Source organism: Oryctolagus cuniculus, chromosome 15, assembly GCF_964237555.1.
Source record: "Oryctolagus cuniculus chromosome 15, mOryCun1.1, whole genome shotgun sequence".
Taxonomy (NCBI): domain Eukaryota; kingdom Metazoa; phylum Chordata; class Mammalia; order Lagomorpha; family Leporidae; genus Oryctolagus; species Oryctolagus cuniculus.
In genome coordinates, this window is record NC_091446.1 from 36,423,598 (window position 1) to 36,439,473 (window position 15,876).

Consider the following 15,876-nt stretch of genomic DNA (forward strand, 5'->3'; position numbering starts at 1 on the left):
TACCAGTCCTCACACTTTCCCTGGGGTGAAAGCTGCTAGGTCATGGGGCGAGCTAGTGCCTCCTCCATCTTCCCTCGGGGCTCAGTCCATGGTCTTACTTGTGCAACAGTCAGTGGACACTTGTTGAATAGGTGGAGGACTATCTCCTGAAGCACAGGGTGTTAATGTATTTTGTTTATTTTCCAGCAACATCGCTGCCGCTGGCTATGATGCACTCAGAGTCCATGTGCTGTGAGGTGCTCGAGGGAAGGGTCTGGGGACTGCAGGTGTCTTTTCTATCCTCAGTGTCTAACACGATGCAATCTGTCCCCATTCAACTTCCTGCCCCTCCCTTTGAAGCTTCTTGCAATTCCCTGAACACAAACACATCAGCTTGTCCTCTTGGCCTGAATGCTCTATTTTTCTCCTTCTCAAACATCACCTTCCCCAGGAGCCTTCCCTGATCCTCTGACAACCCGGGGCACGTATCTGAGCACTGGTGATACGTCTATCTCCGTCACTGGACCACCTAAGCCACTTTGGTGTCTACCACACTTCTACTGTCAATAGGCACTGGTCGGATGAATCAACGCCTGGCCTTGCCAGAGTTGGCGTCTAAAGGAAAACCAAGGGAAAGTTGGTAGGAAGGGACAGAGGAGGTGGAATCTCGCCTGGAACTGACGGGAGTACCACAGCCCAGGTGACACTGAGCACAAACCGTTCACCTACCTTTCCTTTGTTGCAAGCCGAGTTATCTGCTTTCTTTATCCTTTTGGGGATTTCTTCACTGTACTCAAACTGAAGCTTGTCATTACAGGACTTGTTTTCAGGTCTGTCTTCCAGAATGTTGTCTGAAAACCAGTTAGCAGGCTTCAGTGAAAGAGAACCAAACGACTTTCAAGGCTTTGTGTCCACCCCGCAGGGATCCAGCTACTTGTACCTATCTGACGGATGGAGGTTCTGGCTACCTACTACGGAAATGATGGCTTGAAGCACAGTTTTAACAACGGGGTTGAAGTGTTTATTTTCAATTTAATTAATAGCATATAGACAAAATAGAGATGGAATACTCATTTTCATAAAGATGATGAGAACTGTGAACCCATTATGGAAGATACTCTGTGTTGAGAAGCTGACAGCACACAGGTTTGGGAAGGATTTAGTGGCCGAAGCACTTCTAGGTAGGAACACATGATGGAATCACTCTCACTTTAAAGTGAACCTACTCACTTCTTCCTGGAGAAATGTCAAAACCAGAGGGGAAAAGATATATTGCTAAATACAATGCAAAATTTTCACAATTATAATTAATTTGAAAGTAAGGTTTTCATGATTGGTATTAAGTTATTAAGTGATAATAACAAATTAAAATATGCTATATCATAGTACGACAGATAAGTTTATGCTTTGCTTTTCCCCCCCAGCATTTCTATTCCAAATGATTCTAAAGGTGCTTGGGCTATGTTATGATCATGCTCTCTGAAAATGAAAACACCCTCAAGACTTCATCCTCTCATCAGACCACAGACGTTTACACCAATACATCCTTATTCCAAATCAGGGCCACGCAGGCTGCCAAGACGTAAACGAGATAAATCATTTCTTTACATTTGGATTCACAGAGGTGTCACACTTTCATGTGAATCAGGCCCAAGAAATTGGAAATGAATGCTGCCATCCATGCAGTGAAAATGCCCGGTTCAAATGGCCTTTACCTTCCTGACCGTTAGGAGCAGGGGAAGCAGTAAGGACGTCTGCTACAGAAAAACACAATCAGAAAGGGGACAAAAGGAAGGAGAAGTGAGACAGAAAGGCAGACAAAGTAAATTAAGATATGCAGCCAAACATAAACAACAACAGCTTAGACTACAAGATAAATGGAACAAGAAATGTTTCATAGAGTTATATTTTGAGTATTAAGAGGTGCAACCATTAGCAAGAGAAGACATTATGGTTAATATTCATCATGCCAGTGGCTGCCACACTCATGTCATCTATTTCCAGTTCCTTCAAATGGACAGAAATTGATTAATTTATTAGTAATGTGCAGTCATTGTAAAAGAATATGCCTACACTGGGTTATTAACTCAAATTTGTGCTGCAGTAAATATTCAAAACTAGTCAAAGTAAGCGACAACATTGGGGAAAAGAATCTACTTTACTTCTTTAAATTTCATTATATGTCATAAAATTCAGAGAAATAAAAAGTGAGAAGAATCAGACAAAAAGCCAACAAATTAACATAAGATAGAAAGCAAAGCATAAATAATGATAGCTTAGATTATAAGATAAATGAAACAAGAAATATTTTAGAGATTTAATATTTTGACAATTAAGGAGTGCAACCACTAGCAATAAGACATTATTGCTAACATCAAATTTAAATAAATAAATATTCATTAAGAATTTGTTACACAAAAGGTAGAGTCATGATTCCTAAAATGTGTAACCTCACTTGCAACTTCCTTAGGCTTTTTGGGTGCCACAATTCTGTAGGTTGTAATCATGGCACTTTTATAGACCAAAGGGGCAAAGAGGTTAATTCCCCTCCTTTTGCAGCTGTCTGAGATAAACCTGGCCCCTGACTTTAGAGATGGGATCTTAACCTGGCACACCTGCAAGGGCCCTGGGAGACCTGAGAAGCTCCTGCAATTGCTTGTATGCAGGGTTGATTTCTCTTGGAGGTATGCATCCATGGCTTCCTTCTGACTTGCAAAGGGACCCATAAGTCAAGAGCCCTAGAAACCTTTGAGGCCCCTCTAAAAGCTGGAGCTGGTTCTCCACTCTGCAGGCAGGTTTTTGCTTTCCTTTCATCCCAGCTGGAGATTGTAGTAACAGTGGAGAGATGAATGAGGCACCACAAGCACAATCAAAAGCCTACGCTTGACAAGGCATTTAACAGTCCTTGTACATGTACGGAAGGTTCCATGGGACACGCTTCAGTGAGGGACAGCGAAACTGCAAGGTCTGTTTGGGAATCCTCCAGTCCGAGGACCTTTCAGTGAAATGGGAAATGGTCAGGTGGCGGGAGTGGAGTGGCACAGTCAGAGATCACAGGTGTTAGAAGCTGGGAGAACGTCACCAAACACTGCTCAGACCCTTCTCATTGCGCATCCGAGGGACCCATGGTGACAACAGGGAAAGGACGTTCCCCAGGGTCTCGTAGCCCACTGGGGCAGAGCCTGGTGGGGCCCCATTTTCCACTGAAACTCTGCATCAGTACGTGTGGGTTTTAAAAAATGCGTGCAACTAACTTAGAAATTCAGTTTGGGTAGGGTTACATTTTGCTCTCCAGACTGAAAATAAGCCAGAAAGATCCTTCCTCCATCTGTTCATTTTATTTGCAAATCAAAACATCTATAATAATAATTTTTTACAAGGCTTCTCCTTTCTCTGTTCTCAAAAGTAGAGAAAGAACACAGGAGTAATTGACGATAGAGAGTGAATTTGTCTTTCACTGGACTAACTTCTTACAGAGGTAAAGGACATCTGGATTGGTTGAATTCTTAAGTGTGGTTTTCGCTTCATATCTGAATTGTTTTAGTCTTTTCTGGGATACTACCATAACTACAGTAGAAATCCATGGGAAGAATAACTCCATATAAAAATATTCACATTCCCACGACTTCTCAAGAACAGGCTACAAAGAAATGATCTTGATTCCTTTTAATCGTCTGTTATTATATGATGAGATCTATCCCTTGTGTTATCTGATGGAGTTTCAGATCAACTAAATAGATTCTTAAATTAATAGTATGAAGCAAAAATCAATAATTATTAAGGACACACATTAATTTTTAAAATTTATTTTCATTTCATATGAAAGAGAGCCAGAGTGAGTGAGTAAGAGTGAGTGTGAGTGGGCGGGGGGGATTGAGATTTAATCTGCTAGTTCACTTCTCAAAATGCCTGTAATAGCTGGAACTGGGCCAGGCCAAAGCCAGGAGCCAGGAATTCAACCCAGACAGGAATCCACATACTTGAGCCATCACCTGCTGCCCCTCAAAGTGTGCATTAAAGGAAGCTGGAACCAGAAGCAGAGCCAGGGCTTGGACCCAGGCACTCTGATATGTAAGGTGGGCAAACCAAGCAGCATCTACTGCACCAAATGCCCACTCCTAAGGACACACAGGAAGTGAACTTAGTCTGGTATCATATTTGGGGGTAGAAGATGGGGCTGTATCAGTGAAGGAAGCTCGTGGAGCCAACTGTCTGGAGCCAGAGAAGTAGCAACTTGGAGGAAGGTGGCTCACCTGATCTTGGCACCAGTGGCAAACAGCTGCTAGTCTGGGAAGAGCTCCATGTTGAGTTAAACAATGTTCTACACAGAAACAGTATACTCTGCATGCATAATGTGTATATAAGTAGGAAGCTTGGCATTTCCCCATAAGCACATTGTTATCTTTTAGAAGTTATCAAAACAGTCTACCATCAGCAATGGTACCTGAGAAAGCAGTTTGCAATCTCTGGCAAGTGACACTAATTTAGTACACAGGAAATACATTTTAAACCCAATTCTGATGTGAATGGAATGCTTCCCAAGTTATCTGTAGTTATCTCTCTGGTAGGCCAGAGGGAGGGAAATGAGGATTTTTTTCTATATCTCCACACCACCAGTGTGAGCCAGAAAAGGAGAGCACAGAGTGGCGATGCTGCCCCCTGCAGGTGGTGCTGGGGAGAGAACAAATTTGGCCACAGACTACAATTCCTCTGCAGAACTGAGAGGATGGGCTTCTCTTTCTCCAAGAATCCATCTCAGGAATGCCTCACCCCACCCCCACCCCCCGTGTGGCATCCTGCACCTTCTCTTCTTTCCCTGAGAGGTGACCATGGTAACTAACAGAAGTCTTCTTTTACTCTCTTGGTCCTTGCTAAGTAACTGGGTTCAGAAAGTCTTGGACAGGTATACAACAATCTGCATTATTGGTCTATGGGAAAGTCAACATTTATTTTTGGGAAAAAATTGAAAAAATACCCCAAACAAGCAAAAGCCAGAAAACCAGCCAAGCATTTCCCTGCACACAGCATTAGGTTCTGAATCTCTTACCATCTGAAAGGGATTCATAGTCATAGTCATATTCATCCTCTTCATCTTCTTCTTCTTCATTATTGGCAGGTGGGGGGTTGCCATTCCCACCATTATAAGCCTGTGCTTGCATGGAAGCTAACTGATGAGCCTGTAGAGAGAGCAATACTTCAATGCCCAGCTACCGAACTGTCATCTGTAACCGTCAAAACTGCATTTAAAGCTCAGCACAGTCACTAACCCATTTTCACTCATTTGGGATAGGCAAAAAATATCTTGGACTCACTTGAAATGCAAGTCAACACTTAGGTGGATGTCAACCTCATCCAGGAAGAATCCTGGACCTTTTAGAAACAATCATGAGGAAACTGTGTGGTGCCTAGGACAAACCATCCAAGAGACACCTTCAGGGCCCTGGGGAGCCACCAGCAGTCCCAAATGACTGAAGAAGTTACTCAGGGGGCTGATGCTGTGGTGTAGTGGGTAAAGCTGATGGCTGAAGAGCCAGCATCCCATATGGGTGCTGGTTCAAGTCCCAGCTGTTCCACTTCCAATTCAGTTCCTTGCTAATGCACCTGGGAAAGTAGCAGAGATGGCCCAAGTCCTTGGGCCCTGTGCCCTCATGGGATACCAGAAAGAAGCTCCTGGCTCCTGGATTTGGCTGGCCCAGCTCTGGCCATTGCAGCCATTTGGGGGAGTGAAGCAGTGAAAGGAAGATTCTCTCTCTCTCTCTCTAACTCTGCCTTTCAAATAAATCTTAAAAAAAAAAAAGAGTAAATTAATGCTATAACTAGTACTCAAACAGTACTTAACACTTTGTGTTTCTGTGTATGTGCGAACTGTTGAAATCTTTACTTAATATATACTAAATTGACCTTCTGTATATAATGATAATTGAAAATGAATCGATGTGAATGGAATGGGAGAGGGAGCGGGAGATGGGAGGGTTGCAGGTGGGAGTGAAGTTATGGGGGGGGGGAAGCCACTGTAATCGAAAAGCTGTACTTTGGAAATTTATATTTATTAAATAAAAGTTAAAAAAGAAAAAAAGAGAGAGAAGTTACTCAGCCCAGCTGTGTAGGAATGCTACGTCTCTGCTAAAAAAAACCAATTTCTTAAAATAAAGCCCTTTGGCCTCCAGAATCATGTCAGAATCCCTATGGACAAAGAGATTAAAGGAATAGCTGGATTGGGGCGGATGTTATGGTGCAGTGAGTTAAGCCACTGCTTAGGAGGCCCCCATCCCATATCAGGGCACTGGTTTGAGCTATTTTGCTTCAGGTCCCATTTCTTGCTAATGCACCTGGGAAGGCAGTAGATTATACCCAAGTGCTTGGGTCTCTGCCATCTCTGGGGGGCCTGGGTGGAGTTCCTGGCTCCTGGCTTCAGCCTAGCCCAGATCTGGCTGTTGTGGGCATTTGGGAAGTGAGCCAGAGATGGAAGATCTCTTTCTCTCTCTCTCTTTCCTTCTCAAATAAACAAACTTAACAAAATGAAAGATAGTTGGTTCAAATAAGATTTTTTCCAAGAGACATCATCTGAATGGTAAATCAAATCAACAAAACAGGCTTAGAAACTTTAGGAAACCTAATGTGTCCAGCCAGGGAGGTCATTTATTGAACATAGAATTGTGTGTATATTTAATATCTGTACATGTGAATATATACACATATCTTTTAAAGTATGTATAATTATATTACACAAAATGGCATTCATAAAGAGGCCAGTTAAGGTTGACACCACAGGCTGCCTACCTGTTTCTGTGTCACAGAGCCCTCTGGTAGTCTCATAAGCTAGGATCCCTTCTCAGAACGATGTTTAAATGCATAAAACAAAATGATTACAGAAGGAAATAATGTTCAATATAGTCGCCACAATGTTACAAGGCACATTTGTGCTATCAGAATGTGTGTGCTTCCTTTACCAACAAAGCAAACACATAATAATGGTGGGCCGGGCAATGATGAAAATATGATGAGCATAAATAATTCTCACGGAGACAAGTGTTAGCAGAATGGTGAAGTTACAAGAAAAAGCCATCATCTCCGCTGGTGACAAAGGCATAGGTGCTGCCAATGTTACCGTGGTCTGTTCCTCACACAGAAGAAATGCCAAATTTCAAGTAGAGGTTAGAGGAAATAAGGATTTTTTTCCTTTTATGTTCATCTGCTGCTTGGATTCTATCTGTAGATATTATCAGGGTTAAGAATTCCTGTGATAGAGTCTGTATTCAACCTTGGAATTATGTGTGTTTAAAAATAATCCTCTATTCTAAAATGTGGTTATAATAACTTTATAATAGAAATGTATACATAAGGAAGACATATTTAGGCTGTGTCTATACCTAAAGTATTTTACAACATGGTCTGTCCCAGAAAACTGAACACTGTCTGGGCTGGGATTTTCCAAGTGGGTATATGGACCCCTGTGGGTGTTAAAATATATCATGGGAAAACTGAAAAAACAGTAACCATGAAGCACAAGGAAACTTTTCAGATGGTGGCTTAACCAAACTGAAGCCCACCCCTGCCACAGGGCTTCACAGAGCCTTCCTTTACTGTGCTAAAAGGCAATCACGGTTCCTCAAAAGTCTGTCTCCAGGGCAACATCTCCCACACTTATTTAACCAGGGATTTGTTTCCCCTTCCTTTTCTCAGAGCGTCTCATAGGATGAGTGCCAGACAGTGTTTGAGGTAGGGGTAAGAGGAGACAGCTGGCTCCAGCGGGACTAGGCAGGAGCAGGTCTCACTCTTCCTTCTCCCCAGTGCTTGCCATCTAGTGGAACTATTTGAGTCTAATGGATCAGAGTTCTGGGACCAAGTCAAAATCCTGGAGGATTCTGCTGGGGTGCAGTAGGAGGCTCAAAAGAGCCTTAGCACAAGACTGAGGCAGAAGAAGGCATCGGAATCCTTGCTGCGGGAGAGCTCTCTGCATGCAAAGAGCTCAGGCCTTCTAAGCCAGGGCTGGGGTCTATGCACACTGGCCTCCGGGCATCCACTGGCCTTATGGGAGGCCAGATCACCAGGTCTAGACCCACTGCCTGTCAGAGCACTGAAGGGCCTTGCAGTGTGACAGTGGAATCACTGAAGGTGTTCCCTGGGAAATCGTCCTGGGTTTGCAAGCACTTTGAGACAACAGGGAATGGGATTCCACTGCCCCAGTCTTTCATAAGGAGGAAGAAGTAGGTTGTGGAAATCATATTGTGGTCAGCGTCAAAAGTTCAAAATGGTTTGTTTGTTGGTTTTTGAGAACTTGAAAATGTAAAGAGGTGATTTAGCTAGAGTAAGCATGGGTTTACAAAGAACAAGTCTCCTGAAGTCACCTCTGTCCACTCCCCAAATGGCCACAACACCTGGGGCTGGGCCAGGCTGAAGCCAGGAGCCTGGAACTCCATTCAGATCTTCCATATGGACGGGAGGGACCCAAGTACTTGGCTCATCAGCTGCTGCCTTCCCAGGAATTAGAAGAAATCTGGATTGGAAGCAAAGCAACCAAAACTTGAACTACTACTCCAACATGGGATGCTGGCATTGCAAGTGATGGTTTAACCTGTGATACCACGATACCAGCCCCTTTATTATATATCGTGTAGAATAATATATGAAGAAATACAGTCTTTTAAACTATTTGAACTTGTGATATTTAATGTTGCCTTTCAAAGGCATGAGAGGTGCACAGTTTTTCAAAATTCTGACCCTTGAACAGCAATGTTGGAAGAGCCCAGGCCCAGAGGATCTGGGTTGCGGGATAGAATGTGATAGAGCAGTCTGCCATGCTGACAGGTCCCACAGTCCACCTTGGGAGATTTCTGTGAGATTTTAATGTCAGGAGGTTCTATGAGGCCAGTTACCTTAAGACTCCCATTTTACAGAAGAAGCCATAAAGGCCCAGAAAGACTGATGGCTACATGGTCACAGGGCGGTTTGTGACAGTCAGTGGCTGCTACCTGGCTTTTCTCAGTACCACTTCTCGCCAACGCCAGGCTGTGTACCATTCAGGCTTTCAACCCAGGACCTGCCTGTGAAGCTTACAAATTAAAGCTTCGACGATTACTTCAAGTGGACTATTCAACAAACCCAAATGAACACTTAACTTGACAATTTTTTATTAATGACCTGGGACAAGGGTTCTAGATTTGTTGGGCTTCTAGAACTCTCGTGCTGAATTCCCCATTCTCTGAAAACCTCTACTGCAGGACTGGAACAGGACTGGGAGTTTGGAGGTGATGGCACGGGAAAAAATGAAAAGCTCTAAGCCCCGCCCTGGGGTTGGCTCTGCACACCTGCTCCTGGTACTGGGGCCTGCTCCCTGCGTGGGCTGGGGCTCCTGCAGTGCTCCTGGCTGCTCTGTTTCAAAAGTGAAGCACTTGGGCCAACAGTGCCCTTTAATGGGATAATTAGCTTTGGCAGCTGTCTCTCTATAGCATAAGCAAGTGTGGCCTGGTACGCGGCCTTAGCCTCCTGGATCTGAACCTTTGAACACATTCTTGGGCTGTCCCCCTGCACGGACAGGTTTATGGAGCTAAGGCACAGAACTCTGTGAGCGAGGTGGGCGTGGCAGCAGCTTGAGGTCAACATGCTGCAGACACACCAGGATCACAGGGCTGCTGCTATTGGGCTTTCCCCAAGAGCTCACATCCAAGGGCCATCCCTAACGGGGGCTTCCCTAGTGGGGACTACCACAACCACTTGTGGTATTCCTGCAGGCTGGCTCCAGAGATAACAGTTACACATCATCCATTCCAAATCACTAAATAATGGTGGCGTATTCTCCATGGGAACAATTCCATAAAGTAGAATTTTAGGTGAGGGGGATGAGAGACTTCACTGGCATATGAAGTAGAAATCCCAAAATCAAATACATCCTTTAAAGAAACTCAGTTTTCAAAACTGGCTTCCTGGGACTGGTGCTGTGGCACAGTAGGCTAAGCCTCTGCCTGCGGTGCCGGCATCCCATATGGGCACTAGTTCGTGTCCCAGCAGCTCCTCTTCTGATCCAGTTCTCTGCTGTGGCCTGGGAAAGCAGAAGATGGCCCAGGTGCTTGGGCCCCTTCACCCACATGGGAAACTTGGAGGAAGCTCCTGGCTCCTGGCTTTGGATCGGCGCAGCTCTGGCTGTTGCAGCCATTTGGGGAGTGAACAGTGGATGATCTCTCCCACTCTGTCTCTCCCTCTTTCTGTAACTCTATATCTCAAATAAATAAATAGAATCTTAAAAAATAAAAAAGCAACTGGTTACCTTGTAAATCAAATGAAAGGTCTGAGGGATGTTAATTTCTTTGTTCTAAGAACACGCACAGTCATAACCTGTATAGCAAGAAGGAGGTACCTTTTGCTTTAAGATATCCACTGGTGTCTGATGGGCCTTGAGCTTCTTGTTTTTAAGAAGCACTTTCCTCCTCAGCTGGTCAGGTGAAGGAAGCATCGGATCATCTGAGAAGTCAGTCTCAAACAAGAATTTAGCCACCAGCTTTTCCCCAAACACTGTCTAAAAGAATAAAGGAGAACACACAATCAATGCCTTTTATCTATATTCGATAAAATCCATATTCTGTAAATACACCAGCTATTTCAGTATTTCAGTCTGGATGATTCATTTTTTTTTTTTTTTTTTTGACAGGCAGAGTGGACAGTGAGAGAGAGAGACAGAGAGAAAGGTCTTCCTTTTGCCATTGGTTCACCCTCCAATGGCCGCCGCGGCCAGCGCACTGCGGCCGGCACACCGCGCTGATCCGATGGCAGGAGCCAGGTACTTATCCTGGTCTCCCATGGGGTGCAGGGCCCAAGCACTTGGGCCATCCTCCACTGCACTCCCTGGCCACAGCAGAGAGCTGGCCTGGAAGAGGGGCAACCGGGACAGAATCCGGCGCCCCGACTGGGACTAGACCCCGGTGTGCCAGCGCTGCAAGGCGGAGGATTAGCCTAGTGAGCCGCGGTGCCGGCCTGGATGATTCATTTTAAAAACCCAAGGAAGAGGACTAGGAAAGGAGTTGTCTTTTTCCTGCTCTGCAGTTCCTTCCTTCCTTCTTTCTTTATTTATTTGAGAGGCAGAGTTACAGGGAGAAGAGAGACAGAGATAAAGGTCTTTCATCTGCTGGTTCACTCCCCAGATAGCCCCAATGGCTGGAGCTGTGTCAATTCAAAACCAGGAGCCAGGAGCCAGGAGCTGCTTCTGGGTCTCCCATGAGGGTACAGGGGCCCATGCACTTGGGCCATCTTCCACTACTTTCTCAGGCCATAAGCAGAGAGCTGGATCAGAAGAGGAGCAGCCAGGACACGAACTGGCACCCATGTGGGATGCCGGTGCCACCGGCAGAGACTTAACCTACTACGCCACAGCACCAGACTTTCTGCAGTTTCTTATTAGAAAGAAGAGAGGTGTTTAGAAGGACAAGGAGAGAAATCTAGGTCATTCTGCAGGTGAGGCCAGAGTTAACTCTTTAGTAAAAGATTCTGGGGTCTGATGTATTGAAGAAGAAAACAGATTCAGGTAGAAGCTGTAGTTTGCAGATTACAGAGGAGGATAAGGAGTCAAAAAGATATAAACAGGGAGAATTTGTCCTCATCTAGTATAGAAAACCACAGACGCCATTCTCACAAATATTCTGAGCACTGGTCTCCACAGTGGAGCATGCAGGTGGAGGGGGGTAGACACAGGGTGATTCATTTGGGGAGAGGGCAGAAAAAATGGCAATTTCTGTTTCTAGTGGTTTTTTTTTTTTTTTTAGTTTAAAAAAAAAAGAACAAAAGTCAATGCTTGAGACAAGGCAATATGAAAGTCTACTTAGTTTGTTGGCATTAGCATTGCAGTACAATTTCCTTTGTCATTGTCCTTCCCTCCTACTGACAGCCAGGTTTCCATAAATGCCTGCGGCATTTGGAGGAAGGCCATGGTCTAATGGAATATCCACTCCTAAATCTTTGTGCTATGGCTTGGATGTGGTTTGTCCCCCAAGAGTTCATGTGTTAGAAGTATGGTCTCGATGTGGAGTTATTAAGAGATGGTGGAACCCTCCAAAGGTGGGGCTTGGGGTGAGGTAGTCAGGTCCCTAGGGCACTGCCATCAGAAGGCATTCCTGTGGGTCTCACGGGACCCCAGTTGGTCCCTGAGTCACTCTGCCTTCCCGTCCTACCAAGTGATCTCTTCTGCATGTACTCCCACCATTGTGATGACATCTGTCATGGGGTTCTCACCTGAGGCTGGACTGAAAAGGCCACCCAATTTTAGACTTTCAGCTTCCAAAACTGAGCTAAATAGACCTGTTTCTTTTATACATTACACAACCTGATATTTCGTTGTTATAACAGAAAATAGACTAACGCACTTGTACTCACGCCAGTCTGAGCTCTTTGCTAACTCAGATCCCCATGCTTTAGTGTGGGCCTCTAGAAGCTTTGACTGGCTCTGAGACTGTCAGCTTTTCCTCAAACAATTGACAGGGGAGATTGTGGCATCCCTGACTGAGGTATTGGGAAGTGGTGGAGGGTTGCTTATCCTTATCTCCTGAAGTTTTTTGGAAAGAGTCAGGAGACCAGAAAACAACGCTTATATCACTCAAGTTGAAAAGATGGACCATTCAAGAGAGAGCCCAAGGTCGAATACAGCCCCACTTCTCAGACCTGTGGGACCTTAACTATATAAGCTTCACAGCCAAGGTTTGGCTGTGGCATGGTCCATAGTGGGCCAATATAAAATTCAATGATGATTACGAGACGAGGGCCAAGCTACATCTCTGCTTCTCAGCTGAGCACTCACCTTGAAAATCTCGGCCATTTTTCGTTGCTGAGGCAATGAACAGTGGTTCTCAATTGATATGATGATCGGCAGGTCAGAGGTGATGAAAGCATTTCGATCAATGGCTTCAACTACTTCCTATGGGAGTCAGACAGCTCATCAGAGTCTACGTCTCTGTCCAGGGAGGTCAGGAGGTAAGGGACTTACAGACACAGACAGCCTCTCGACTGCTGCATGCAGCAGACTTGGGTCCAGGGTAGTTTTAGTCTTTCCAAATTAAATATGAGGATAGGGCTATTTTGTAAAAAGACATTAAACTATTCATTTTGAGTCTTCCATACATACTATAAGGAACAGCTATCACTGCTTTGTTTAATGAATCTATCATCTATTGGGTATATTATAGGTAAAAGATACTGTTTTAGTTATGGCATTAAGCACAATGAGACATAAGAATTTCTTGCTTTCAAAGGGTTTAGATTTTATTTTAGGCAACAAAACATATACCACATCTACTTAAATGTGTAAGTAAATGCAGTTATCAACTCATCCTCCCACAAATATTGAGTACAGGCATTTTAAGAGTTAAAGCGAAAAATACATTTTAGCCACCACCATCTCTGCATATAAGATGAAAATAACAATATTGCTTCCCCACCTGAACACAGTTCAGAGAAAAATCATGCCACATAGTCTAAGACTCTGAATAAAATAACAACCTAGTAATACACTAAATACTCAGAATTTGAAACAATGATCCCATGAGACTACTTTATAATGCTAACTATTCAATCACACTCTAACATATGATGTTGGCCTTTGTCAGCAGGACACCAGGACAAATGACCTTGAATTCCTTTAGCTAGAGAACAGTCTCTGTCTTTATATAGCTAAATCATCACATTCTATAAAAATGATAACAATATCATTATGTGCTAATTAACATAAGGTAATACTTACTAAACTTTGGCTAAATGAGAACTTAATAGGAGTTCTAGATCAACTCCTGGACAAATTAACAAATGTACATCCCATACAATACTGCATACACTTTCAGGAAGTTTCCATTCAGATCCAGCATCAAAGCCCTTGACAAAAGGCATAATTTGGTAGTCACTGATTTAGATGACAGAGGAAGACAAGCTCTACTTGTGATTTGATTTCAAGAACATTATGAAGCATTACCTTGAAGGGGATCTTGGTTGTCAGTGTATGTCCATGATAAATGATGGGCATCCCATCATCTCCATCCCAGCAGTCCAACTCTACACTCCTACAGCCTTGCAAGAGGACCTGTATGATCAATAAATTAATTCACCCCAGATGAGAACCTGCAAATAAAGCCACTAACTAAACACAGAACACAGTCTGATATATCCATTGGTGTCAACATTCATGTGTTAAGCAGATGAGCATAAGATGTAACACAAACATTGCATTTTGGCCAAAGGCCACCATGAATCTGGGGCAGGGGAGAGAGAACAGATTGAGAAGGAAAGAGTGTTCACCAGAGCTGAAGATTACTGGAAGGCAAAGTTTGATAGCAGAAACATGTGACCACTTTCTTAGCAACTTTGATCCCCTGGAAATGGTACATCTTGAAATTACAGAGCCAGGTAGGCGCTCTATCTGCAAAGATGTCAGTAGAGGCAAAGGTGCCAATGCCACACCCCAGAGCAAACAAGGCCACTAATTCCTTAATGAACTGACTAAACATTTATATTATGCCAACCTGGACAAAACTTCTTCCATTAACACCCAAGATCTTTGCTAAGAACACGTAGCATCTAACAAAAGTACAAGCAAAGAGTTATCAAATATTTGCCTGGCTAGCTAATTCCAGAACAGCAGCTAAAGTGATGGGCAAATCACCCAAACTCCCTTCTCCCACACCCAGTGCAGACATCAGCAATCAATTACAGCACACTTTATGCTGTGCTAGGCTTTGATATGTTATCACACACCTTCTTCAGCAAAGTGGTCCAGGAATCAAGTATCAACAATCAGATGAGATGATACCTATCTGCTATCCTGGATCTAAAACCAGAAGCAGTGCTCCAAACACATGTGCTTAGGTTACAGCTTGTGAGATTTGCATGGCGCATCCACTTCCTTTTTACACTCTATCTGTAGACGACCTCAAAAAATTATAACATACTGGAAGGGTAGCCCAAACCAAGAGTGACTGGGATGACCCACAGAATCCACTTCTTTACTAATATCTCCATGTGACAGCAATCCATTAAGGGGCCTCTAGTGGCCACTAGAGTTTCTGGAACAAAACTCAGTAGAATGCCTTTTATTTTAATATTTTGGTATAAGACAATAGAATCTTCCCATTACATAGCATCATCTGTGGCCTTCAGTTCCAAGGCTCAGTTCCTTCAGAAGCTAGTGTGTCTAAAGAAGGGGTAGGAACCTTCTTTCTGCCAAGGGCCATTTAGATTACTTATGACATTTGCGGGCCATGCAATATTATCTAGTTAAAAATTAGTTCCCTATAGATTTATTGAATTTATCTGCTGTTGTTTTTAAAGATTTACTTATTTGAAAAGCAGAGTTAGAGAGAGAGAGAGGGAGACAGAGAGAAAGAGAGAGAGAGAGAGAGAGATCTTCCATCCGTTAGTTCACTTCCCAAATGGCTGCAATGGCCAAGGCTGGGCCAGGCAGAAGTCAGGAGCTTCTTCCAGGTCCCCTACATGGGTACAGAGGCCCAAGCACTTGGGTTATCTTCTGCTGCTTTCCCAGGCACATTAGCAGGGAGCTGGATCAGAAGTGGAAAAGTTGGGATTCAAACTGGCGCCAATAAGGGATGCCAGCCTCATAGGCGGCAGTTTTACCCGCTGTGCCACAATGCCAGCCCCAGATTTATTGAACTTCAAGCCTCACCTGAGGTTGCCTTGGCAGGGCCAGATCTAATGATTTCATGGGCCATATATGGTGCTATGCAAAATGCTCTCCACCCTTGATTCTAGAAGTATGTAGGGTCTTTACAAAGTTCATTGCAGATGCTTTTTATGAAAGAATTATGTATGGATTTCAAAATTTTTTGCACCAACATAAATTTATCTTTTTAATTCTGTTTTTCTGTGACCTTTTAGAAGTATCTTCATTTACTGCCTTGGGCTGAAGACTGC

The 15,876-nt window shown here is 43.8% G+C and overlaps 1 protein-coding gene across 15 annotated transcripts in view; it reads right to left on the reverse strand.

Moving 5' to 3' along the window:
- The window catches only part of PLCE1 (phospholipase C epsilon 1), a 352,529-nt gene that overhangs the window by 45,094 nt on the left and 291,559 nt on the right, over positions 1–15,876 (reverse strand). For 9 of the 15 annotated variants that reach the window (XM_070057584.1, XM_051823417.2, XM_070057580.1 and 6 more), the window contains 6 exons: positions 13,925–14,032; positions 12,761–12,877; positions 10,334–10,492; positions 5,027–5,156; positions 1,695–1,736; positions 709–830 (listed from right to left, as the gene is read on the reverse strand). In XM_070057584.1, the coding sequence (XP_069913685.1) occupies positions 709–830; positions 1,695–1,736; positions 5,027–5,156; positions 10,334–10,492; positions 12,761–12,877; positions 13,925–14,032 (678 nt within the window). The remainder of the gene's footprint in view (positions 1–708; positions 831–1,694; positions 1,737–5,026; positions 5,157–10,333; positions 10,493–12,760; positions 12,878–13,924; positions 14,033–15,876) is intronic. The other 6 variants (XR_011382357.1, XM_051823420.2, XM_051823418.2 and 3 more) reach the window with 1 other exon arrangement.